A 26,377-nucleotide genomic window follows, 5' to 3' on the forward strand; every position below is an offset into this window, starting at 1 on the left:
GCATCAGGTGATTGGGGTTTTGCCCACATCTCTGCAGGGCATCGTCATTATTGACACTAATAATACCATTATGTTGGGGTGTGAATATTTACGCAATGCCCTTAACCTTTACTTTCATTACATTTCAGTTTGAAGAATCTACATCCCGGCGTGAGAAAGAAAAGGATCCATTGATGAAACAGGTTTTCCTCCTTTTCTGACAGGTCTTACTCGGTCTGAAGAACCAGTTATTTCTGTCCTGCTGCAACCCCACAGAAAACACATTTTGAGGAATTTTCTAAAGGGCGTCCAGTGTCAGAGATCTGAGATTTACCTCTATATTAGTATTGATTAGGATGCTGAAAACCCCTGTATAGCGCTTCTAGGAGCACACTATACTGCGTGTCAAAGAGGCAGACCTTGGTAATAACTGAAGAGAGGGTAGAAGAGCAAAACAGCACCACTCTTGTCTATAGGCTCGGTCTGGTAGTGCAGGTTTAGTTCCAAAAGGGTTTTCTTTCCAAAATAGTAATTTATCTTTTATCAATATTTATTCTTTATCAATAGGGTAAAAGATAAAGGACTGATCACTGTGGGTTGTGAGCGCCCTCTTCTGTATGTGGTCACTAATGGCTGGTGATATGGAGGTTTGCTATTAGGGAATTAGTGATGCCAGGAAGAGTTTGCAGAAGAGAAGCAGAATAGGGCACTGACAATAGGGGAGTGTGGGGGTGCTATTAGGGAAGCCATGATGCCAGGAAGAGTTTGCAGAGGAGAGGCAGAACAGGGCACTGATAATAGGGGAGTGTGGGGGTGCTATTAGGGAAGCCATGATGCCAGGAAGAGTTTGCAGAGGAGAAGAGGCAGAATAGGACACTGATAATAGGGGAGTGTTGATGTGGGGTACGCTGTTAGGGAAGCCATGATGCCAGGAAGAGTTTGCATAGGAGAGGCAGAATACAGCACTGACAATATGGGAGTGGGGGGTGCAGTTAGGGAAGCCATGATGCCAGGAAGAGTTTGCAGAGGAGAGGCAGAACAGGGCACTGATAATAGGGGAGTGTGGGGGTGCTATTAGGGAAGCCATGATGTCTGGAAGAGTTTGCAGAGGAGAGGTGACAGGACAGGGCACTGATAATAGGGGAGTGTGGGGGTGCTATTAGGGAAGCCATGATGCCAGGAAGAGTTTGCAGAGGAGAGGCAGAACAGGGCACTGATAATAGGGGAGTGTGGGGGGTGCTATTAGGGAAGCCATGATGTCAGGAAGAGTTTGCAGAGGAGAGGTGACAGGACAGGGCACTGATAATAGGGGAGTGTGGGGGTGCTATTAGGGAAGCCATGATGCCAGGAAGAGTTTGCAGAGGAGAGGCAGAACAGGGCACTGATAATAGGGGAGTGTGGGGGGTGCTATTAGGGAAGCCATGATGTCAGGAAGAGTTTGCAGAGGAGAGGTGACAGGACAGGGTTGCTAGTTGGTAGAGATGTAGGACAATCAGTGCTATTATTGGCGGTAGCGCCAGGAAGCGCTTGTAGAGGAGAGGTAGGACAGAGCAGGCAATCCTGGGGTTATGGAGTATTATCTGCTTTGCTCAGGATAACAGCAGGTTCAACAGATGCAGCTCAAGAGGATTTACCAGAAGCTAAATTCAGAAAGCAGAGATCGCAGCGCCGCAGACGTGTTCTCCGGAGCGGTCCAGTAATAGCCGTATCTTCTGTCACATCCTGGTCCAGACCCACCAGAGCCGCAATCTCACCGCATCACCTAATGATCAGTGCTGATCGATCCCGATCGTGGTGCAGAGACAGGAGGATCGCCTCCATTATCACTGATATGACAGGCAGAGGCCTGGGGGCACGGAGTATAATCCGGAACATTCATTTTCTATTAATGGAGCATTTCATTGTGTCTTTACTACAGGGTCATGAGATTAGTGACAACCCACAAAGCTACATAAAGTAGCGTCATACAAAGCCCTGGCCATCGCTCCCAGAACTAACAATGGGGTCTGTATGGATCCGTAACATCAGCATGAGACAATAGCTATAGGGCGCCGCATCCCGGAACTGATCATTGAGGGCCCCAAGACCCCTAATAAGTAGACAAAAATTATGGGATGAGCAAACGGAAATATCTCCCTAGGTGCAAAAAATCCATCTTTGCATCTATTTATTATCAATCACAAATGATACGGGGTCCTATAAGAGATTTTGCTTTGGTTCCAGGGATAGTTCGATCTGATGATAGCTTTACTCCTTATTGGCTTTTTGAAGCAGCATCATCATAGAGTCCCCTGGAATGGCTTCCAATGTCACCACACTAAGAAATAATTTGTGGAATCACCGGCCCTCAAAGGTGTTTGAGACGATCCGGAGGATTTTGTAGACACAGGTTTAGCACACAGCTCCAAACATTGCTGAGCCCTATTCCACAACTATTTTAAGTCAGAACATGGTAAGAACCACTCAACTTAGTAAAGAGAATCATCACACCATCATTACTTTAAGGCATGAAGGTCAATCAATCTGGAAAATTGCTAGAGCCTTGAAGGTATCCTCAACTGCAGTCAAGAAAACCATCAATTGCTATGGTGAAACAGATTTTCATGAAGACCATCCCAGGAAAGGATGAACAAGAGTTACCTCTGCTGCAGAGGATAAGTTCATCAGAGTTACCATTCTCATAAACCAAAAATTGACAGCACCTTAGATAACAACCTTCATAAATGATGCAGAGACATCAAGTGGCAGACACAACTCAGCAGCAGTTGTCCAGATGAGAATCAGGCCTTTATGGTCAAATTGCTGCAAAGAAGCCACTACTGAGGACCACAGACAAGAAGAAGAGACTTTTATATGACAAATTAACAGAAGGACCGAACATTTAATTAGTGGAAATCTGTAATGTGATTCAATGAGTGACAATTAGAATTTTCTTGCAAGTCTTTTGAAAGATGCAGAAACGTTGAGTGTATGGTTTGCACATGTGTGGTGCTCGCAGAGGTGGAGGTATGATGGTGCGGGGTTCTTTGCTAGTAACACTGTTGGAGATTTACAGTGGATATAAAAAGTTTACACACTGCTGCTACAGTCTACACACTTTTAATGTCATCCAAAATCTGAACATTTAAATTGAAAAACAATCTGAATTTTTTTCCGGTAGAAACAAAAAATAGAACTAAAATAATGAGGTTGCATAACATCTGCTCATCCTTACACTAATACTTTGTTGAAGAACCCTTTGAATTTGACAGCATTCAGTCTCTTTGTGTCGGAGTCTATCAGTAAGACACGTCTAGAATTGACAATCTTTGCTCCCTCTTCCTTGCAGTAGCTCCTGGTGGGGGCACCTCCTGGGTACAGCGCCCTCTTCAGGTCAACCACAGATTTTCTATTGGACTCATGTCTGGGCTCTGGGTGAGCCATTCCAAAACTTTGATCTTATTCTGTTGAAGTCATTATTTTGATGATTTGGAGGTCGCTTAGGGTCGTTGTCGGGAAGGTGAAATTCCTCTTCATTTTGATCTTCAGCTCTTTAGCAGAGGCCTGAAGAGTCTGATCCAAAATTGACTGACATTTGGAACTGTTCATAATTTCCTCCATCTTGACTAAAGCACCAGTTCCAGCTTCTGAAGAACTGCCCAAAAGGATAATGCTGGCTCCACCATGCTTCGCTTTAGGTATAGCGTTCTTTTCCAAAAAGTTCTATCATCAGACCAGAACACGTTTTCCCACATGCTTTTGCAGACTTGATGTAGGCTTTGACAAAATATAGCCAATCTTGAATGTTTTCCTTTGTAAGAAAAGGCTTCTGTCTTGCCACCTTATCACACAGATCGGACATATGAAGAATATGGGAGTTTGTTGTCACATGCAGGACACAACCAGAAATTCCTGGGGCTCCCTTGCTATAAGCTTCTTGGCAGCCTACAGGCCAATTTTCCTCTTCACTGTTCATCAGTTTTTGAGGGACGTCCAGTTCTTGGTAATGTCACTGTTGTACCAAATTTAAGCCATTTTTTGTGACGTCTTCACAGTGTCCATGATAGGTCTAATGCCTTGGATTTTTTTTGTACCCTTCCCTTTTCCTGACTGATGACTTTCCACAATGAGATCCCTTTGCTGTGTTGCCAGCTGTTTGCAGTCCAAGGCTTTTGCTGTAAAATGCAACTGAGAAAATGTCAGGAAAATCCTCCTAGAACAGCGACAATTTCTTTGGGGTTCATCAAAATCCATGTAAATGACGACAGCCGTGCACTGACTACTATGTAACATGAGGGTAAATGTGATTGGCTGATTCTGAACATAACTCCATCCCCAATTATATGAGACGGTGTTCACACTTCATCAACCACATTATTTTAGGTTTGTTATTTTTATTTTCCCTCTCTAAAAGACTTCAGTTTGATTCTCAGTGGATTTGTACAGATTATGGGCAGCATGTTCTGAAATGATGCTTCTTGATACTATTCTTTTATATGTCATAAACCCGGCATTTTCATAGGGGTGTGTAGACTTTTTATATCCACTGTACAGTACACACATACATACACTAATCACCTACATACACACACGCTCGCACACGCAGCCTTTGATTTCCTGGCTCCTGTTCTCCCATTTGCAAACTGCTTTGCATTTAAGCATTTAACTCCAAATCGGCTTTTAGCCTCATTCCTTCTCCTCCTCCAACACCAGCCCCCTCCGTCTGTCTCCCCCTCCCCGGGAGGACTCTCTCATACCTCCACAATCCACAGGGCAGGTGGGAGAACTAGATTACCAGGAGAAAGGGAAGGGAAGAGAGTGGAGGGGAGCGATCCCACTACTTCGGAGTAAAGGGAGACCCCCTCTAATAAGGTGTAAGGGTCTGACGCGCAGACCCAAAGTGGAGAAAGGAACAGAGAAGAATTGAGGCATCAAACAGGAGTAAAAGAGAAGACAACTGGGAAGAAAGAAGCAGAGACATAGGAAGAGAAGGACCACCTGCGAGGAGGACCACTCCAAAAGTTTCATGATAGAGGAGTAGAAGAAGAGCAGAGTCAGAGCCACAGAGAGAAGAGGGATCCTGCAGCCACAGGTAAGATGTTCTGAAGACATCTGATAAGACGGGTCATATATGGAAGAGGGGACAGATATAGAGGACAGCTACTAATGGAAAGGGGGACATTACTGTAAGTGATATCTGTAATTTGTATGTAACCCCTTCTCAAGTACAGCACCATGGAATCAATGGCGCTATATAAATAAATAATAATAATGTGTATTACAACCACAAATATGATCATCACTACACCTCTCAACATGATCGGACCACTGGGTGAGACCAAACAATACTCAATACATAGAAGACTACAACCCTCACCATGACCATATTTCTGGTCCCGATCATAGTATAATCATATTATTGACCTACTTTATCTCTGCACGTACAGTACTACACCTCCCAACATGACCGACCCTCTGGGTGTCATTAAAATGACATTTCTATTATACTCTATACAAAGAGCACTACTACTCCCAATGGGAACAAACTACTGCACAGGACCATTATATATTCCATTGTATTTAATATATAAAATACCACAGCCCCCCAACATGACCCGACCACTGGGTAAGATTATAATGATATTCTATTATTCTCTATACGAAGAGCACTACAACCCCCAACATGACCCGACCACTGGGTAAGATCATGATGATATTCTATTATTCTCTATGCATAGAATACTACAACCCCCAACATGACCCGACCACTGGGTAAGATTATAATGATATTCTATTATTCTGTATACGAAGAGCACTACAACCCCCAACATGACCCGACCACTGGGTAAGATCATAATGATATTCTACTATTCTCTATGCATAGAATACTACAACCCCCAACAAGACCCGACCACCGGACATGATCACAATGATATTCTATTATTCTGTATGCATAGAATACTACAACCCCCAACAAGACCCGACCACCGGACATGATCACAATGATATTCTATTATTCTCTATGCATAGAATACTACAACCCCCAACAAGACCCGACCACCGGACATGATCACAATGATATTCTATTATTCTCTATGCATAGAATACTACAACCCCCAACAAGACCCGACCACCGGACATGATCACAATGATATTCTATTATTCTCTATGCATAGAATACTACAACCCCCAACAAGACCCGACCACCGGACATGATCACAATGATATTCTATTATTCTCTATGCATAGAATACTACAACCCCCAACATGACCCGACCACCGGACATGATCACAATGATATTCTATTATTCTCTATGTATAGAATACTACAACCCCCAACAAGACCCGACCACCGGACATGATCACAATGATATTCTATTATTCTCTATGCATAGAATACTACAACCCCCAACAAGACCCGACCACCGGACATGATCACAATGATATTCTATTATTCTCTATGTATAGAATACTACAACCCCCAACAAGACCCGACCACCGGACATGATCACAATGATATTCTATTATTCTCTATGCATAGAATACTACAACCCCCAACAAGACCCGACCACCGGACATGATCACAATGATATTCTATTATTCTCTATGCATAGAATACTACAACCCCCAACATAACCCGACCGCCTCACATAATTATAATAATATTTTATTAATTATACTCTCTGCATGAAAGACTATAATAGATGTCATCATTATAGTAATGCTCCACTGAACCAGTCCTGACATTAGCAGCCATTTTTGGTCCCAGTGAGCGTCGTATACACACATTTTCGGCCCAGTATATTTGTGTACTGCGCTACGGAGCACGTTGGCGCCATATAATAATGGCTGTAGTGATGTATCACCGTTCCTGGATGCGTTCTTGCCTCTGTTATATTCCATTGTATTTAATATATAAAATACCACAACCCCCAACATGACCCGACCACTGGGTAAGATTATAATGTTATTCTATTATTCTCTATGCATAGAATACTACAACCCCCAACAAGACCCGACCACCGGACATGATCATAATGATATTCTATTATTCTCTATGCATAGAATACTACAACCCCCAACAAGACCCGACCACCGGACATGATCACAATGATATTCTATTATTCTCTATGCATAGAATACTACAACCCCCAACATGACCCGACCGCCTCACATAATTATATTTTATTAATTATACTCTATGCATAAAAGTCTATAATAGACGTCATCATTATAGTAATGCTCCTCTGAACCAGTCCTGACATTAGCAGCCATTTTTGGTCCCAGTGAGGGTCGTATACACACATTTTCGGCCCAGTATATTTGTGTACTGCGCTACGGAGCACATTGGAGCCATATAATAATGGCTGTAGTGATGTATCACCGTTCCTGGATGCGTTCTTGCCTCTGTTAATTTCCTATGCATTGGTCATGGGGATTATCGCTGCACCCCTTGCCTCTGCTTTGCATGTGCGGTGTGTTATGGCGGCGTTTACCTGCTGCCTGTTGCAACGTATTTGTATATTTTTTACTTGTCGTATTATTAGCGCACCAAGACAACGTCGGTGTAGAACTCATACAGTACAATGGCCGGACTCGTTCATCCATACTGGTGATGTCAGCGGTATACAATATGCGTAAATATTGCTGTCGCTTGTGTTGATAGAGCTCCATACTCAAACACAAGCTAAAACCGCAAATATTTGCTGGAGATCCCTGCCCTCCGGAGCCTACAGTCTGGAAAATAGCTACATCATCCCAAGTGACGGTGCTCACCTTTAAGAGCTGCGTGGATTTTCTTGACCCTTTTGCTATATACAGGATATACATTTTTTTCATGCACTTAAAGGTTAATTCCATTTTTACCAATTTTTTTACGGTTGTAATCTTTACATCGTACCAAGTTACTTTGTAATTACATCACTGTGCTGTTTTTGCACAGATTTTGTGTTATTTCGAGTCTTTTTAGCCACTTGCGTACGGATCTGCTGGCAGCCATTGAAAGTAGACACTCTTCTAGCTCTGCCCCTCTGGCAGTCATGTGACCTAACAACTGTGTAACTGCCACCCGAGCTCCCACAATGCACTGCTTCCTAGAAATTAAAGGGAAAATCCTGAATTTTGCTTTACACCTGAATAAAGGCGAAAATATTATATAATTAGATTGTGAGCCCCATCGGGGACGGTGCCAATAATGTCTGTAAGGCGCTGTGGAATTAATAGCGCTATATAAATGAGTAAAATAAATAAATTCAGGGTCAGAGCAGGAAAGATATAAGTGACACGGCTTAAAATTAGTGATCTAAGGGCGTAACAGTAGCACTTAATGCCCCCACAATCCTCTTAAATGGCGTAAAGTCAGTCAGCTGATCATTACTGACCAATTAGCTGAGAGAAATGCATTTGCATACTCCACATGCTTCCTTTCAGTGCCGCCCTTTTGTCATATTATTAAGATTTTGGAAAAGTCTAATTGACATCCAGTAGGGCAAAGCCACCATTACTGTCCCATACAGGCTAAATCGGATTACACAGGCCAACCCGGTATTACTCAAAGTGAGGCAAACGGAAGCGATTTTGGAAGTCGCCCTTCTTTATAGCAACCAATCACAGCACAGCTTTCTTTTTACCAGAGCTGTTGAAAAGATGAAAGCTGCGCCGTGATTGGTCGCTATGGGCAAATTGAGCCATGTCCATTTCCTGGTTAGTCTTACCTTCATATATAGTGAAGCAGACATTTATATCCCACTGCTACAGACTAGTATACAGATACAGACACATATACCGTAGCTTAAAATATACATATATCATATATATAGACTGTTTTCTCTTCAAAATCACAATTTCCCAGTTAGACCCAATTCAGACATGGATAAATTACTGTCCGATCATGGACCGCGATGTTCGGCCTGGCCGTGCGTCTCAGAACTCGACAGCCGGAGAACCACGGCCGACCTGAAGATCATGGTCCCTGCTCGGATTGTGCTTTGCGGGTGTCTAAATTGGGCCATATGCTCACAACAAGCTGAGCTCTAGGCTGCTGTTTGCGTCATGTCCTGACAGACTGTATTAGCTAGCCCTGGCAAAATTGTGAAAAGCAAGAAAAATCTAGTGATCCGGAGGAGCCGCTGTTTGTCAGAATCCATCATGTCAGACTGAGGCTTCTTTTACACTTCCTGTGATTTTTGCGGCCCGTTTTTGCCTCCGCCGTTTTTCCCTGTTTTAACAAGTTGGTGGGAAAAAATACGGCGTTCCTCAGATACGGTGTACCACAAAAACAAGCACCATTGACATCTATTCCGGTTGATATTTTTTCACGGCTGTATATACGGCCCTCGCGGATAGACGGCGCTCCGATTAATTTTTTGCGGGCCGTTTTTTGCTGCCCCATAGAAATCTATTGGGGCCGCAAAAACGGCCCGCAAAACCACGGCAAGTGTAAAAGAACCCTGAGGAGGAGGAAGGCATGATACAGGGTGCTGTGTGCCAGGACCTCACACTGTTCTCTATAGCATTTATATCACCTGTGAAGAGGAACCTGCAAACAGCGCCCTATATCTCAGCTTCCAGCATAGAAATTGGATAAAGCGGTTACCTCATGAAGACAACCCCTGGCCATATGCTCTATATTGGTATACGGACATGGTAGAAGGGAGACCCTGGCTTGGGACCCCACTGCTATAGGCCAGGACATAAAGCGGAGCCATACAAGCAGCTTTCATCCTTGCATTACATAGACGTCCATACGTATAAATGGCCCTATGTAATTTATTATTTCACCTGATGGTTTGTGTTTTGAAAAGGGACGCACCGTCTTTCTGCCCATGCCCTATGCTGAGGACGGCGCTTTCCCTCCATTTTTCTCCATAAATTTAGCACAACTTTGTCTTCTAGAACTAGAGTCCCTCCATGCTGTGTTGTTACAGATCTACCTGAGTTGAGACTGTCAGATGCACAGTGCTTTCTCTGTATTGCGATCGTTACGATTTTACATAGGACTGCTGTTAACTCCTTACGTCACACAGCCTCGGAGCAGCAAGTGACAAATCGAGCTCTGCTACCTCGCTATCTGCCCCTGATCCTCCCTCCTGTCCCCTATTCCTCCGCTGCAGATTAGTCTTTGTCTCACTGTTGTGTGACGTCTGGCATCGCATACACGTCTTCATATCACACCAGTTCCTACATTTGCAGCTTTAGGAAATTGCGAAATTCATTTATCTGCTTAAAGAGGCAGAGAGGCCACCATCTGTCGGGTCTTGTGAGCGTCACAGAGAAAGTTTATAGAGCCGGCGACACTGGAGAAATCGCAGATTTTTTTTTTTTTTTAAATAAGCTGCTTCCAAATGGGGGGGGAAGAGGCGGCGACATGGGAGGAAAACGGCAACGGTGGCAAAATTGTTATATGAAAATCACGAGTGATTGACAGGAGAGGGATTTAGTAATTAATGGAGGATTTACGCAGTTATCCGGGAGCAACTGATGCCATCCGAACAGCCACTTCCAGGAAAAATTAAGAAGAGAAATTAAGAGGCTCAAAAAACAAAAGATTAAACGGGTTGTGTTTACTAGAGGGGCAAGCATGGGATGGGTCTACACACCATTTTAGGGATTATATTATTATATTATTGTATTATATCCCAGAGCTGCACTCACTATTCTGCTGGTGCAGTCACTGTGTACATACAATACATTACTGATCCTGAGTTACATCCTGTATTATACCCCAGAGCTGCACTCACTATTCTGCTGGTGCAGTCACTGTGTACATACATTACTGATCCTGAGTTACATCCTGTATTATACCCCAGAGCTGCACTCACTATTCTGCTGGTGCAGTCACTATGTACATACATTACTGATCCTGAGTTACATCCTGTATTATATCCCAGAGCTGCACTCACTATTCTGCTGGTGCAGTCACTGTGTACATACAATACATTACTGATCCTGAGTTACATCCTGTATTATACCCCAGAGCTGCACTCACTATTCTGCTGGTGCAGTCACTGTGTACATACATTACATTACTGATCTTGAGTTACATCCTGTATTATACCCCAGAGCTGCACTCACTATTCTGCTGGTGCAGTCACTGTGTACATACAATACATTACTGATCCTGAGTTACACCCTGTATTATACTCTAGAGCTGCACTCACTATTCTGCTGGTGCAGTCACTGTGGACAAACATTACTTATCCTGTACTGATCCTGAGTTTCATCCTGTATTATACTCCAGAGCTGCACTCACTATTCTGCTGGTGCAATCACTGTGTACAAACAGTTATGCTCCAAAGTTTAAGTACCACCACAGAATTTTTGCTTTCTTGGCCTTATATCAGAGAATATGAATGATAACACCAAAACTTTTTCTCCACTCATGTTTAGTGGTTGGGTGAAGCCATTTATTGTCAGCCTACTGTGTTTTCCCTTTTTAAATCATTATGACAACCCAAAACATCCAAATAACACTGATAAAAAGTTTACATAACCCATTTCTTAATACCATGTATTGCCCCCTCTAACATCAATGACGCTGTCTCTTGACGTGTTTTGTGGTAGTTGTGGATGAGGTTATTTTCTCAGATAGTAAAGCCGCCCACTCTTCTTGACAAAAAAACTCCAGTTCCTGTAAATTCCTGGGTTGTCTAGCATGAACTGCGTTCTTGAGATCTCCCCAGAATGGCTCAATGATATGGAGGTCAGGAGACTGAGATGGCCACTCCAGAACCTTCACTTTGTTCTGCTGTAGCCAATGACAGGTCAGCTTGGCCTTGTGTTTTGGATCGTTGTCATGTTGGAACATCCAAGTACGTCCCATGCGCAGCTTCCAGGCAAATTGCAAATTGATGATGATGATGATTGCAAATTTGCCTCCAGTATTTGCTGATAACATGATGCATTCTTTCCTTCAACTTTGACCAAGTTTCCTGTGCCACACATCCCCAAAACATCAGCGATCCACTTCCATGCTTTACAGTAGGAATGGTGTTCCTTTCACCATAGTTCTTTTTAGCCTCTCTCCAAATGTAATGTTTATGGTTGTGGCCAAAAGGTTCAATTTTGGTCTCATCACTGCAAATTACCTTGTTCCAGAAGTTTTGAGGCTTGTGTCTGTGCTGTTTTGTGTATTGTAGGTGAGATACTTTGTGGCATTTGTGCACTAATGACTTTCTTCTGGCAACTCGATCATGCAGCCCATTTTTCTTCAAGTGCCTCCTTATTGTGCATCTTGAAACAGCCACACCGCTAGTTTTCAGAGAGTTCAGTATTTCAGCTGATGTTATTTGTGGGTTTTTCTTTGCATCCCGAACAATTTTCCTGGCATTTGTGGATGTCCGTGGCTTTTGTTTTTACAGAGCCCCTGATTTTCCATTTGTTAATCACAGTTTGAACGCTGTTGACTGGCATTATCAATTCCTTTGATATATTTTTGTATTCCTTACCTATTTTATACAGTTCAACTACCTTTTCCCATAGATCCATTGACAATTCTTTTGCTTTCCCCATGACTCACAATCCAGAAATGTCAGTGGCTTGATGAAAGATGCAAGAGTCTATCTGGATCCCAAAAACTCACTCAGCTTTTATGCACACACAAACACACACACACACGCAAACAGGTCACATGTGAGGATGTTACCTTTAGTAGCTATTCAAACCCATTTGTGTCAACTTCTGTGCATGTTATCAGGCCAAATCACCAGGGTATGTAAACTTTTGATCAGGGTCATTTGGATGTTTTGGGTTGTCAGTATGATTTAAAAAGAGAAAACACAGTAGTTTGACAATAAATGGCTTCACCCAACCACTAACCATGAGTGGAGAAAAAGTTTTGGTGTTATCACTCATATTCTGTGAAAAAATGCCAAGAAAGCAAAAATTCTGCTGGGGTATGTAAACTTTTGAGCACAACTGTACATTACTTATCCTGTCCTCAGTTACGTCCATTATTATACTCCAGAGCTGCACTCACTGTCTCTCATCAGAGCTTGCATCATAGATTAGCATTCGTAGCAGTGTAGAAAATAGTTAGGAAGTCAATTTAGCAAACAGCGTCTTATATCTCAGCTTCCTGATCTGTGATTTCCATGTCAAGGAATGGGATATCTGAGAGTTACTCTCATTTGATAGATATTGCAATAAATGAACCAATGACTTTACTCAAAAGTTATATTTTGTTACCCCTGAAAACCATCCACTAGATGTCTCCCTTTTGTGTAATTTGCTGGCCACTGCCTGTTGCGAAGTGTAATCCAACAACAGCGAAAACACCAAGACAGATTACAGGAAATGAGGCCGGATCTTTATCTCTCTACAGGAAGTGGGGATGGACATTTCTTTCTCTCTGCTCCTGCTCTTATGCAAATATATGACATCAAGTGAAGGGAAATGACATTCCAGCACCCATAGTGCTGGCAGAATACTGATGAAAAAGAACTACCCATTCAAAATGAGAGGGTGCCAAACCAGAAAGCACAAGAATCGTGAGAGTTCCCATACATATTAGACTGGAATGTGCTTAAACATTTACGCTTGTGATGAATGAGGGTAGGTGCGCTTTACCGCACTGATTGGTATTGCAGACATACGGTATTACATTTATTAGTAAAAAAAACCCTTTAACACCTTTCTGCCATGAAACATACTGGTACAGCACCATCTTTATACGCACAGTGATATCCACCTTGTAGCTGAAATTCAGACGATCGCAAGTTCAGGTCCTCTGAAAGGACTAAAATATAAAGTAAAATAATAAAAACATTTAAAAAAAAAAAACAATTTGAATCACCCCTCCGACACGCACATCTTTTACCCAATTAATATTAAAGAGGAAAATAGACGTTTGGTATCGTTACGTCCGTAAAAGTCTGATCTATCAAAATGTAATTTGACACAAATGGTGAACACCATAATATCAACAAAAGTTACAGGAAAATTACTGATTTCAGGCAATGGAGACACAAAACAAACTTTTTTTGTTAAGAAAATTCCACATTTTTTTGTACCACTTACTGTAAGTGAAATAAAAAAAAACAAAACTATACAAGTGTGAAATCAACGCAATCGGACAGACATGGAGAATCATGTTGCAAGTCCTTTATAGCACAAAATGGTAAAAAAAGAAAAAAAAATGATAGTGGAATCAGATGTTTTGTTATTTTTTTTATTTTTTATTTTACTGCTCTTTATTTTTTTCCCCCATTTTCCAGTACATTGAATGGTAAAATTAATGATTCCATTGAAAACTCAACTAGTCCTGCAAAGGAAAAAAAAAAAAATCCCTCATCCGACTATTTTGGACAAAAAAATAAAAACTTATGAAGCAAGGGGAAGAAAAAAAAAAAAAAAAAAGAGGCTCAAAGGTCATGAATGGGTTAAGTTTTGGCGCATATCTTGCTTTTAGGGATGCATTTAATGTAAAGGATAAAATTACTATTATGCTTGTGAAGTTGAGGGTGAGGTGGCCAGAGGGCCGATGGAGCCGGTCCCGGTCATGACTATTATTCCATACGGACCCCTCCCTATTCCATTATGTACTGGGTGCACGGCTTCGGCTATTTATAGTGCCGTTCAATGCAGTCTATTGTTCTCTGCTATCAGCTATTTAGGGTAGAGAGATGCTGACCATTGCACATCAGTGCAGATTCAGACATTTGTTTTCAGTCTGTGAGGATTCATAAATCTGCATGTGAGATGTAGACACAAAACCGACATTTGCTATCAAGACAGATAACCTGGAGCAATAATAAAGGATTGCAAAAGTTTCCATACCTTTTAGGGTGTGTGCACAAGGTGCGGATTCTGCTGCGGAACCGCAGAGGATTTGCCTCTGCTCCATTGTACTGGTGTCAAAACACGGGGCAAACCGCAGGCAAATCCGTAGGTAAAACGCAGGTCATTTTACATGTGGATTTACCTGCAAATCCGCTTGAAAAAATCTGCAGCACAATCCGCACTGTGTGCACTCACCCTTATAGGGTAGAAAGTGATTGCAAATCATTAGGTTGGTTCATCACTTCTCAATTTATTAGGGTACAACTTTCAGGACCCCGCCAATCCTTATAACAGAAGGTGTTACATTGGGAATGGATACCCCACACAGCGGTCGGCCGGAAGCATACCAGTGCAATAGGTGTGCCAAAGGGATGCCAGGCTCTTCTTTCTCTGGATCTCCACATATCCTCGTGCACAGATTAGGAAAGAAATAAGGAGAAAGAGACTCAACCGTTTCCAACCTCTGCTCATCTTTGACCTTATGGGACAGAAGGGCGATTTGACCCTTGAACAAGTACCCCACTCACTATTAGAAATAGGTAGTTTCATGCCACCCATGCAGAAGCGGACCGTGCCAAGCTAGGCTAACCTGTCACCAGTGGCCCCATAGAACATGGGTACATAAGTTCTGGCTGCCAAATGGACCAGAACGGTCCTTGCATGATTTGTCTCTGTGGGAACAGAAAGTGTCTCTTGTGCCTGGAGCTCAAATTCAATGGGTAAACTAGGCAAATCCAGGAGGCTTTAAAGTGCACGATTTGCATAGTATTAATGGAGCGACCCGTCGTTGCGTGCAGTCCTCTCCTGCTTATTTTACTCGCTTTGACTGAAAAGGATGAACTGGGGCTGTGAGTCCATAAATGAAGCTGTAGTAGACATCAAGATGGTCTAGACCCCCACTGATCACACACTGGTGGGCTAGGATAGATCATTGACATGCCATATATCTACGAAGCCATAGATGATGGTCTCAGAAGATCCCAAGACCTAAGAAAATAGAGGATCCACTGAATGTTTACCTGGACCTTGTTCGACAGTATCCAAACAGTAATGTCCTCCCCAATGTGGGTGCCCAATATTAGAAATCTCCTGATAATGGCTGTCTATTGTTCTTGTTGAGTCAAGGTCTCGATCTGCTGGAGCCAAGTTTTTTCATAGATAACTTAGATGACCAAATGTGTAAACTGCACTGGGTCCTCAAGATAAGGGGACCACAAATACCTTACTAGTCAAATACTGGACTTACCCATGGGATGGTTTTCTAGCAGCCCAATTTTTTTCACATTGAGTGTGGTAAAAAAAAAAGGCAAGGAGTAAGGCATTAAATCAATGGACTAATAAAGCACCAGACACCAGGGATTAAGTCACTAAATTATAGGACATCAGGGACTAGGGCACTAAACCAATAGACCGGCAAGCCCTTGCACATCAGGGTCTGAGGCACTAAAATACTAGGTATCAGGGACTCAGGAATTAAATCATTGGGAAAACATACCAATGGATAGCAGGGATAAAGGCATTAACCAACTAGACTTCAGGAACTAGGTAGCTAAACAAATGGGGTAGTGAACCATCGAACACACCGGCACTAAACCACTGGACACCAGAGTATAAGGCTAGAAACCAGGGACTAAGGCAGTATTAAACCAATGGGCTAGCAAACAACTGGACACTAAGGACTAAGATACTAAACTACGTAGCACCAGGGTCTATGGCACCAAAAAAAAGGGTAACACATCACTGGACACCTTTGACTAAAGCATTAAGCCACTAGACAGCAGGGACTAGAGCACTAGCAAACAAGACACCAGGAACAAGCAGGCTCGGACTGGCCCACAGGAGAACAGAAGAATCCTCCGGTGGGCCCCTGTGCAGCAGTGGGACACCACCTTCACGAATGAGCAGTTCTTGGACTAATGCACTTGAGTCAGCATGGGTTTGTAACTAATAAGTCATGTCAGACTAACTTAATTTCCTTCTATGACGGTATCACTGATTGGGTGGATCAAGGAAATGCTGTAGATATAGTATATCTTGACTTCAGCAAAGCATTTGACAAAGTCTCTCATACAATCCTTATTGAAAAAATGACTAAGTATGGAATGGACAAGGCAACTGTTAGGTGGATTCATAACTGGCTTAGTGATCGGACCCAAAGAGTGGTCGTAAATGGCTGCACATCCAGTTGGAAGAATGTCTCAAGTGGGGTACCACAGGGCTCTGTCCTGGGCCCTGTATTGTTCAACATCTTTATCAACGATTTAGATGAAGGAATTGAGGGTAAACTGATTAAATTTGCTGATGACACAAAGCTAGGAGGGATAGCTAATACTAGAGAAGAGAGAGAGAGGATTCAAAAAGATTTAAATAAACTGGAGAAGTGGGCAGCAACTAACAGAATGGTTTTTAACAGGGAGAAATGCAAAGTACTACATCTGGGCAATAAAAATGGAAAAAGCATATATAGAATGGGAGGAATAGGGCTAAGTGACAGCACATGTGAAAAAGACTTGGGTATACTAATAGATCACAGACTGAATATGAGTCAACAGTGTGATGCAGCAGCAAAAAAGGCAAATGCAATTCTAGGATGTATTAACAGAAGCATACAGTCTAGATCACGTGAAGTCATTATTTCCCTCTACTCCTCTTTGGTCAGACCTCATCTGGAATATTGTGTCCAGTTTTGGGCACCACATTTTAAAAAAAGACATCAACAAACTGGAGCAAGTTCAGAAAAGAGCGACCAGAATGGTGACCGGTCTGCAAACCCTGTCTTATGAGGAAAGGTTGCAGGATTTGGGAATGTTTAGTTTGCAAAAGAGAAGACTGAGAGGAGACTTAATAGCTGTCTACAAATATCTAAAGGGCTGTCACATTGTAGAAGGATCAACTTTATTCTCATTTGCACAAGGAAAGACTAGAAGCAATGGGATGAAACTGAATGGGAGGAGACACAGATTAGATATTAGAAAAAACTTTTTGACAGTTAGAGTGATCAATGAGTGGAACAGGCTGCCACGAGAAGTGGTGAGTTCTCCTTCAATGGAAGTCTTCAAACAGAGGCTGGACAGACATCTGACTGGGATGATTTAGCGAATCCTGCTTTGAGCAGGGGGTTGGACCAGATGGCCCAGGAGGTCCCTTCCAACTCTACGATTCTATGATTCTATGATTCTATGATTCACTTCATAAAAATAAAGGCAGCATTTTATTTATTCAACAATCACAACAATCAACCCATTTTATTGCTGTAGAAATTTGTAAATGAAGATAAAGTCATATTTGTATGCAGCTAAAAAGTGGGGCCCTGGAGTTGATGTTACTGGTGGGCCCTTAGCACTCCAGTCAGACATTGGGAACTAGTATATTAAACTAACGGATACCAGAAACTGGGCATTAATGTAATAAAAAACAGGGACTAGGGCATTAAACCAACAGAAACCAGTAACAGGGCACAATATACAACCTCAAATGCCACTGGGCCACTGTGTAAAATGTAAAGAAAACAAGAAGGCAATAGTCTGGAAATCTCTTATCGCCATATCTTATTCACTACAGAAAATAGAACAGATCAGAAGATGAATGTTGGACATTTCATTTTTTTAAAAATAGCTAATTTAGAAATTGATGGCAGGGACAAATCTCAGAAAAGTTGGGAGAGTGCTAATAAAAGGCTGGAAAAGTAATAAAAAACATCCAGAGGGTCAATTTATAACTACCGTAAATGAAATGACTGCATAAAAAGAGAATGGTAGAGAGGCAGAGTCTCACAAAAGCAAAGATGGTCAGAGGTCAACAAGTAGCTTATATCAGCACAATCCAGGCAAAGATCATTAATGATGGGCTGAAAGAAAATGGAAAATTGTCCTGTGGTTGGATCAAAATGTGAAATTCTTCATACAATGAAACGGTGCCCAGTGGCCTCAGGAAAAGAAGGACTATCCAGCTTGTTATCAGCGCACAGTGCCTGTATCTCTGATGTATGGGGGCATTAGTGCCTATAGCAGGGGAAGAGCACACATGAAAGGCGCCATCACTGCTGAGCATTATATAGTGGTGATAGACCAACATCTGCTTCATCCAACATGGAAGGACTTGAATATTTCAGCAGAACTGACTGCCTCCATTACAGAAGAGTTTGGGTGATGAACCTGCCGCCTGCAGTCTGGACCTTTCAAACTGAAAACATATGGGGCATTATAAAATTAAAAATCTGGCAAAGACCCCAAACTGTGGAGCAGCGAGAATCCGACCTCAGACAAGAATGGGACGTTTCTCTCCAGCACTGTATCTTCTTACTTCCAGGATGTCTAGGGACTGTTGTAAAAAGAAGAGGGGACGCTACACAAATGAAATGGAGAAATGTCCACCATTCACCTTCTGATTTCTCCTGTGTTCTGATGTGACTAAAATATGGCCAAAAGAGATTTCCAGATCACTGCACTCTTGTTTTCGTTATATTTTTTCAGAGCGTCCCAACGTTTTTTGGAATTGCGGTTGCGTTAAACCAATGGATACCATGGGCTAGGACACTAAACCACTGACTTAAAAAAACACTGCACAACAGATACTAGGGCACAAAACCTATAGACCTTGGGGTAACAGGGGCACTAACCACTAAATATCAAAGATGAGAGCAAAAATAATCCTGGGCCCATACAACAGGGATTTGTGCACCCATAAATGATCTGCTAGGGAGCGTCAGCTGCTAGATAGAAGGGTACCAGATCTTCTGTCTCTGGGTTGGGTCCACCAGATATCTGTGTAATGGAACTGATGAGAGACTGTTACTTTCTCGCCGTGGCTGGCTGACACCACTTTCCCTGATCTCCGAATATTCTCAGTCTCCTTCCCTGTTTGTGTCTGCAGAGTTGTCAAGATGGGGGAGCTTGAGGAGCTACGTCAGGAAGCAGAAGCGCTGAAGAAGCAGATTGCGGTAGGTCCCCCTCCTCTTCCCAGCCTACGTCGCTTTTGGGTTTTTTAATCAATTTTTATTTAAAGCTGTGAAGATGCCTCCATACGCATTAGAGATTTGGCCGGAGCTGTATTAGCCGTGTACGGGCTCCTTAAGAGCAATGTGTTGTCAGAAAATTACCTATGGTTTAAATCACGTTCTTGTGTTATGTGTATTTTTAAAAATTGTTGGCAATGCATTTTTCTATATCATGAACTTTGTTAAAATACTAAGTTAGTAATCTTGCAATTTGCACATTGGCCACTAGGGCTTTTTTTTTTTTTTTTAGACTTTTACTTCCTGTCCTTTCAAAAAGAGTTTCCAGGAGGCTTCTTATCATCAGAGGCAGGATTACAATGACAGGTATTACCTCTATACACAACTGATAACACAGGATCCACCAGTGTATAATAATAATAATAATAATAATAATAATAATAATAATAATAATAAATACAGTGGGTACGGAAAGTACTCAGACCCCTTTAAATTTTTCACTCTTTGTTTCATTGCAGCCATTTGGTTAATGCAAAAAAGTTATGTTTTTTCTCATTAATGTACACTCTGCACCCCATCTTGACTGAAAAAAAACAGAACTGTAGAAATTTTTGCTAATTTATTAAAAAAAGAAAAACTGCAATATCACATGGTCTTAAGTATTCAGACCCTTTGCCCAGACACTCATATGTAAGGGTACCGTTACACCTAGCGATGCACCAGCGATCCCGACCAGCGATATGACGCGGTCAGGATCGCTGGTACATCGCTAAGTGGTCGCTAGTGAGCTGCCACACAGGCAGATCTCACCAGCGACATCGCTGGGGTCGGGGGTCACTACTTACCTGTCAGACGCGGCGATCCTGCATCCTTCCTCCCGGCTCCACGCGTCGCTCGTCGGCGCCACAGGAAGCCCAGCAGGAAGTGGCCGACGAGGAATGGTCCAGGAGCTTCTCGCTTGATCAGCGATAACCAGCGGGGGAGTCGGTCGGAGGTAAATATCACATGCAGCGATATCGCTAGCAATATCGCTGCAACGTCACTAAATCGGCGACTTTACAGCGATATTGCTAGTGATATCGCAGTGTGTAACGGGGGCTTTAGTCACATGCTATCCATTTCCTTGTGATCCTCCTTGAGATGGTTCTACTCCTTCATTGGAGTCCAGCTGTGTGTAATTAAACTGATAGGACTTGATTTGTAAAGGCGCACACCTGTCTATATAAGACCTCACAGCTCACAGTGCATGTCACACCAAATGAGAATCATGAGGTCAAAGGAACTGGCCAAGGAGCTCAGAGACAGCATTGTGGCAAGGCACAGATCTGGCCAAGGTTACAAAAGAATTTCTGCAGTACTCAAGGTTTCTAAGAGCACAGTGGCCTCCATAATCCTTAAATGGAAGAAGTTTGGGACCAGCAGAAGTCTTCCTAGACCTGGCCGTCCAGCCAAACTGAGCAATCGTGGGAGAAGAGCCTTGGTGAGAGAGGTAAAGAAGAAACCCAAGATCACTGTGGCTGAGCTCCACAGATGTAGTAGGGAGATGGGAGAAAGTTCCACAAAATCAACTATCACTGCAGCCCTCCACCAGTCGGGCCTTTATGGCAGAGTGACCCGACGGAAGCCTCTCCTCAGTGCCGGACATATGAAAGCCCGCATATGTGGCGCCCCTGAGGATTCAGTTGCCACAGAGGTACTGCACCTCCTCCTGACGTGTGGTGCCACACCATCCAGGTAGGTTGGAGGCTCCTGACCACGCTCCAACACCTCCATCCCACACAACACAGTAGTTCAGCAAAGCCACAAGGTTTCGTGGTGCTTGGAACACGAAACGTGCTGGGAGGCGGGTGGAGTTAGAATACATAAAAGAGCGGGAAGGTTTAGGATTTCAGTCAGTTCAGTTCAGTTCAGTTGAGGTGTGAGGAGAGAAGATCCCTGGGAGAGGGATGGAGGAAGGAGGTGCTGCAGCAGATCTGAGTGACGTGGGTCTGCTGGCATGGGAAAGGAAAGAAGGAGAAAGACATTGAACAGAAACCTGATCTTCCATAAGAAGGAGAGACTAGTACGGAACGAAGGAGTAAAAGGGAACAGAGGACGTGGGTTAGGAGAGAACCCTGCCTAGAAGTTCTACGCACAAGGCCGGGGCCCGGTCCCCGAGGTTGTATGGATACTAAGGGCCCTAAAGCAGACACCGGTGGAGTAGTGAGCTGTAAATGCACTACTCCCATCTCAGAATTGAGGGCACAACAGCAACTTGGATAGTGAGCCAGGACTTAGGAGCAAGGAGTCCCCGAAGCAGGCTACAGCTGTCTGCCATACAAGTAGAGTTCTTGGGAACATCTGTCAGGAGGAACTCCAGTGTAACTCAGTACTAGGAGTACTTCACACCAAAGGCGCTATAAGAGGAGACGTTCAGAAAGGCACATGTTGGCGGAGTGTTGGAAGGGAGCCTTCCATCTTGCTTGGAGGTTGACTGAGTCCCTGACCCGGAGGACACGGCACGGAAGCGGGCACCTGTGTGTACTACAGACTGTGAGTAAAGCTTTGGAACTACAAGCCCTAGTGTCCTCCACTTATTCCGGCGCCAACCTGCCCAGCACTGCTACATCCCTTGCGCCTGAAACTACACCATCTACGTGTCACTTCACCTACTCTGCCCTGGGACTACAGCCTTGCCTGTGGAGGGCTATAACATCACTTCTGCACCACACCATCTGTCCTAGAGGATCTGTCTGCAGCGTCGGCTTAACATCTCACTTGCCAAACACCACAGGTGGCGTCACGACTTACACATTGACACTGAACATTTACAATGGGCGCCCAGGGCCACGGGCTGGGTTCCAGCTACCTTGACATCTCCCATTGAGGACCATCGGGCCCGGTACCGAGTACCCCACAGCCCTGGGTGTGAGGGCGACCCACATAGAGTTTGCTAAAAAGCACATGAAGGACCCTCAGACTATGAGAAATAAGATTCTCTGGTCTGATGAGACGAAGATAGAATGTTTTGGTGATAATTCTAAGCGGTATATGTGGAGAAAACCAGGCACTGCTCATCACCTGCCCAATACAATCCCAACAGTGAAACATGGTGGTGGCAGCATCATGCTATGGGGGTGTTTTTCAGCTGCAGGGACAGGACGACTGGTTGCCATTGAAAGAAACATTAATGCGGCCAAGTACAGAGATATTCTGGGTGAAAACCTCTCCCAGAGTGCTCTGGACCTCAGACTTGGCTGAAGGTTAACCTTCCAACAAGACAATGACCCTAAGCACACAGCTAAAATTACAAACGAGTGGCTTTAAACAACTCTTTGACCATTCTTGACTGGCCCAGCCAGAGCCCTGACTTAAACCCAATTGAGCATCTCTGGAGAGACCTGAAAATGGCTGTCCACCAACGTTCACCATCCAACCTGACAGAACTGGAGAGGATCTGCAAGGAAGAATAGCAGAGGATCCCCAAATACAGTTGTGGCCAAAAGTATTGACACCCCTGCAATTCTGTCAGGTAATACTCAGTTTCTTCCTGAAAATGATTGCAAACACAAATTCTTTGGTATTATTATCTTCATTTAATTTGTCTTAAATGAAAAAACACGAAAGAGAATGAAGCAAAAAGCAAAACATTGATCATTTCACACAAAACTCCAAAAATGGGCCAGACAAAAGTATTGGCACCCTCAGCCTAATACTTGGTTGCACAACCTTTAGCCAAAATAACTGCGACCAACCGCTTCCGGTAACCATCAATAAGTTTCTTACAATGCTCTGCTGGAATTTTAGACCATTCTTCTTTGGCAAACTGCTCCAGGTCCATGATATTTGAAGGGTGTCTTCTCCAAACTGCCATTTTTAGATCTCTCCACAGGTGTTCTATGGGATTCAGGTCTGGACTCATTGCTGGCCATCTCAGAAGTCTCCAGTGCTCTCTCTCAAACCATTTTCTAGTGCTTTTTGAAGTGTGTTTTGGGTCATTGTCCTGCTGGAAGACCCATGACCTCTGAGGGAGACCCAGCTTTCTCACACTGGGCCCTACATTATGCTGCAAAATTTGTTGGTAGCCTTCAGACTTCATAATGCCATGCACACGGTCAAGCAGTCCAGTGCCAGAGGCAGCAAAGCAACCCCAAAATATCAGGGAACCTCCGCCATGTTTGACTGTAGGGACCGTGTTCTTTTCTTTGAATGCCTCTTTTTTTCTCCTGTAAACTCTATGTTGATGCCTTTGCCCAAAAAGCTCTACTTTTGTCTCATCTGACCAGAGAACATTCTTCCAAAACGTTTTCGGCTTTTTCAGGTAAGTTTTGGCAAACTCCAGCCTGGCTTTTTTAATGTCTCGAGGTAAGAAGTGGGGTCTTCCTGGGTCTCCTACCATACGGTCCCTTTTCATTCAGACGCCGACGGATAGTACGGGTTGACACCGTTGTACCCTCGGACTGCAGGGCAGCTTGAACTTGTTTGGATGTTAGTCGAGGTTCTTTATCCAACATCCGCACAATCTTGCGTTGAAATCTCTTGTCAATTTTTCTTTTCCGTCCACATCTAGGGAGGTTAGCCACAGTGCCATGGGCTTTAAACTTCTTGATGACACTGCGCACGGTAGACACAGGAACATTCAGGTCTTTGGAGATGGACTTGTAGCCTTGAGATTGCTCATGCTTCCTCACAATTTGGTTTCTCAAGTCCTCAGACAGTTCTTTGGTCTTCTTTCTTTTCTCCATGCTCAATGTGGTACACACAAGGACACAGGACAGAGGTTGAGTCAACTTTAATCCATGTCAACTGGCTGCAAGTGTGATTTAGTTATTGCCAACACCTGTTAGGTGCCACAGGTAAGTTACAGGTGCTGTTAATTACACAAATTAGAGAAGCATCACATGATTTTTCGAACAGTGCCAATACTTTTGTCCACCCTCTTTTTTATGTTTGGTGTGGAATTATATCCAATTTGGCTTTAGGACAATTCTTTTTGTGTTTTTTCATTTAAGATAAATTAAACGAAGATAATAATACCAAAGAATTTGTGTTTGCAATCATTTTCAGGAAGAAACTGAGTATTATCTGACAGAATTGCAGGGGTGTCAATACTTTTGGCCACAACTGTACAGGGGTGAAAAATTTGTTGCATCATTCCCAAGAAGACTCATGGCTGTACTAGCGCAAAAGGAGCTTCTACTCAATACTGATCCAAGGGTCTGAATACTTATGACCATGTGAGATTTCAGTTTTTCTTTTTTAATAAATTTGCAAAATTTTCTACATTTGGTTTTTTTCAGTCAAAATGGGGTGCAGAGTGTACAGTAATGAGAAAAAAATGAACTTTTTTTTAATTTACCAAATGGCTGCAATGTAACAAAGAGTGAAAAATTTAAAGGGTTCAAATACTTTCCATACACACTGTATAATTCATGAAATAACGCTGCATGAACCGGCCATCTGCCAGGATCTATAAGTACAGACACAAAGTGCTACTGAGTGCATGAAGGATGTGGGAACAGATGATAAGAGGGACCACATTCTGATGAAAAGTTTAAATAGTTATCGCAGATTAGTGAGGAGCATCACCAATCACAATGGCAGATGTCACAGCTCTCCTCCTCTTGCTGAATTCACAATGACCGTGGCACATGCTCATTAGACGCTTCAATACAAAAGATAGGGTCGGTGGTCAGTCTATTGCGGCTAATGTACACGTTATGCTTTCTGAAAAATATAGACGAAAAAGTCCAATTTGCCGGTATGAAAATTGCAAGATTTCTCATTTTTATTTTGAATAAAGATAGTGATATGCAAAAAAAAACAAAAAAACCCTGATTTAAACAATACATAATTTTGTGATCACCCATTTACTTTGAGTTAAAATATCTTCACGATCAGTACAGCATAAAAATGATAAAATGGTCTTGGCTGAAGTTAACCTTTGACTTTTTTTTAGATACTGCGACAACCAAATTATTCCCAATCATGACTAGTCTGAGACCCTTTCTCAATAATCCCATGTCCTACCATAGGAGTGGACATGAAATTGGTGCAGCCTGTGCAGCTCTACATTGGCCCAAGGGGTAAGGGTTTGTGCATTAAGAGCTATTGGACTGGAAAAGGGCCCATATATTATACTGCACAGGGGCTCTCTTCTGCCTGTGTCCGATCCTGTCCCACCTGGTTCCAACCTTGTCTACTTGGCCATATCTAGAACGTTTGGCTCCTCCAACCTTCCCATAAGATCTATGGGTTTCCACCAAAGAGAATACTCACTAGGTGGTCTGATGGAGAATCTTGGCTGACGGTAGACCTTGGCTTACAAGTACGTGGTCATATGGCCAGATGACATAACACTATTTGGATCCATAGAAGGACACTAGTCTTCTACCTCTGGTCATTGCATTTTGCAGCAGTAAGGTCGTCCTTCCGTTTCTGCCGTCCTAATAGATCTTCATTATTTGCTTTCAGGATGCCAGAAAACAATGTGCAGACACCACCCTGGAACAGGTGAGTCCTTTTTTGGGGAAAAAAACCCATTTCTGTTGTGTTCCCTAAGTAATGACCGCATACAACTTCTCCCATCAGATCACATCCGGGATGGAGGTGGTTGGACGTATACAGTTACGCACCAGGAGAACGCTGCGTGGTCACCTGGCGAAAATCTACGCAATGCATTGGTCGACTGACTCAAGGTACTGACTA

The 26,377-nt window shown here is 43.1% G+C and overlaps 1 protein-coding gene across 1 annotated transcript in view; it reads left to right on the top strand.

The window, feature by feature from the left end:
* Positions 1 to 4,552: 4,552 nt before the first annotated feature.
* The window catches only part of GNB3 (G protein subunit beta 3), a 32,430-nt gene continuing 10,605 nt past the window's right edge, over positions 4,553 to 26,377 (top strand). The window contains exons 1-4 of the mRNA XM_073552964.1: positions 4,553 to 5,050; positions 19,609 to 19,675; positions 26,144 to 26,182; positions 26,261 to 26,367. Coding sequence (XP_073409065.1) covers positions 19,619 to 19,675; positions 26,144 to 26,182; positions 26,261 to 26,367 — 203 coding nt within the window. The 5' untranslated portion in view covers positions 4,553 to 5,050; positions 19,609 to 19,618. The remainder of the gene's footprint in view (positions 5,051 to 19,608; positions 19,676 to 26,143; positions 26,183 to 26,260; positions 26,368 to 26,377) is intronic.

This window comes from Dendrobates tinctorius, unplaced genomic scaffold, assembly GCF_039654945.1.
Source record: "Dendrobates tinctorius isolate UK_male_01 unplaced genomic scaffold, ASM3965494v1 ptg000196l, whole genome shotgun sequence".
In the NCBI taxonomy this organism is placed as follows: Eukaryota; Metazoa; Chordata; class Amphibia; order Anura; family Dendrobatidae; genus Dendrobates; species Dendrobates tinctorius.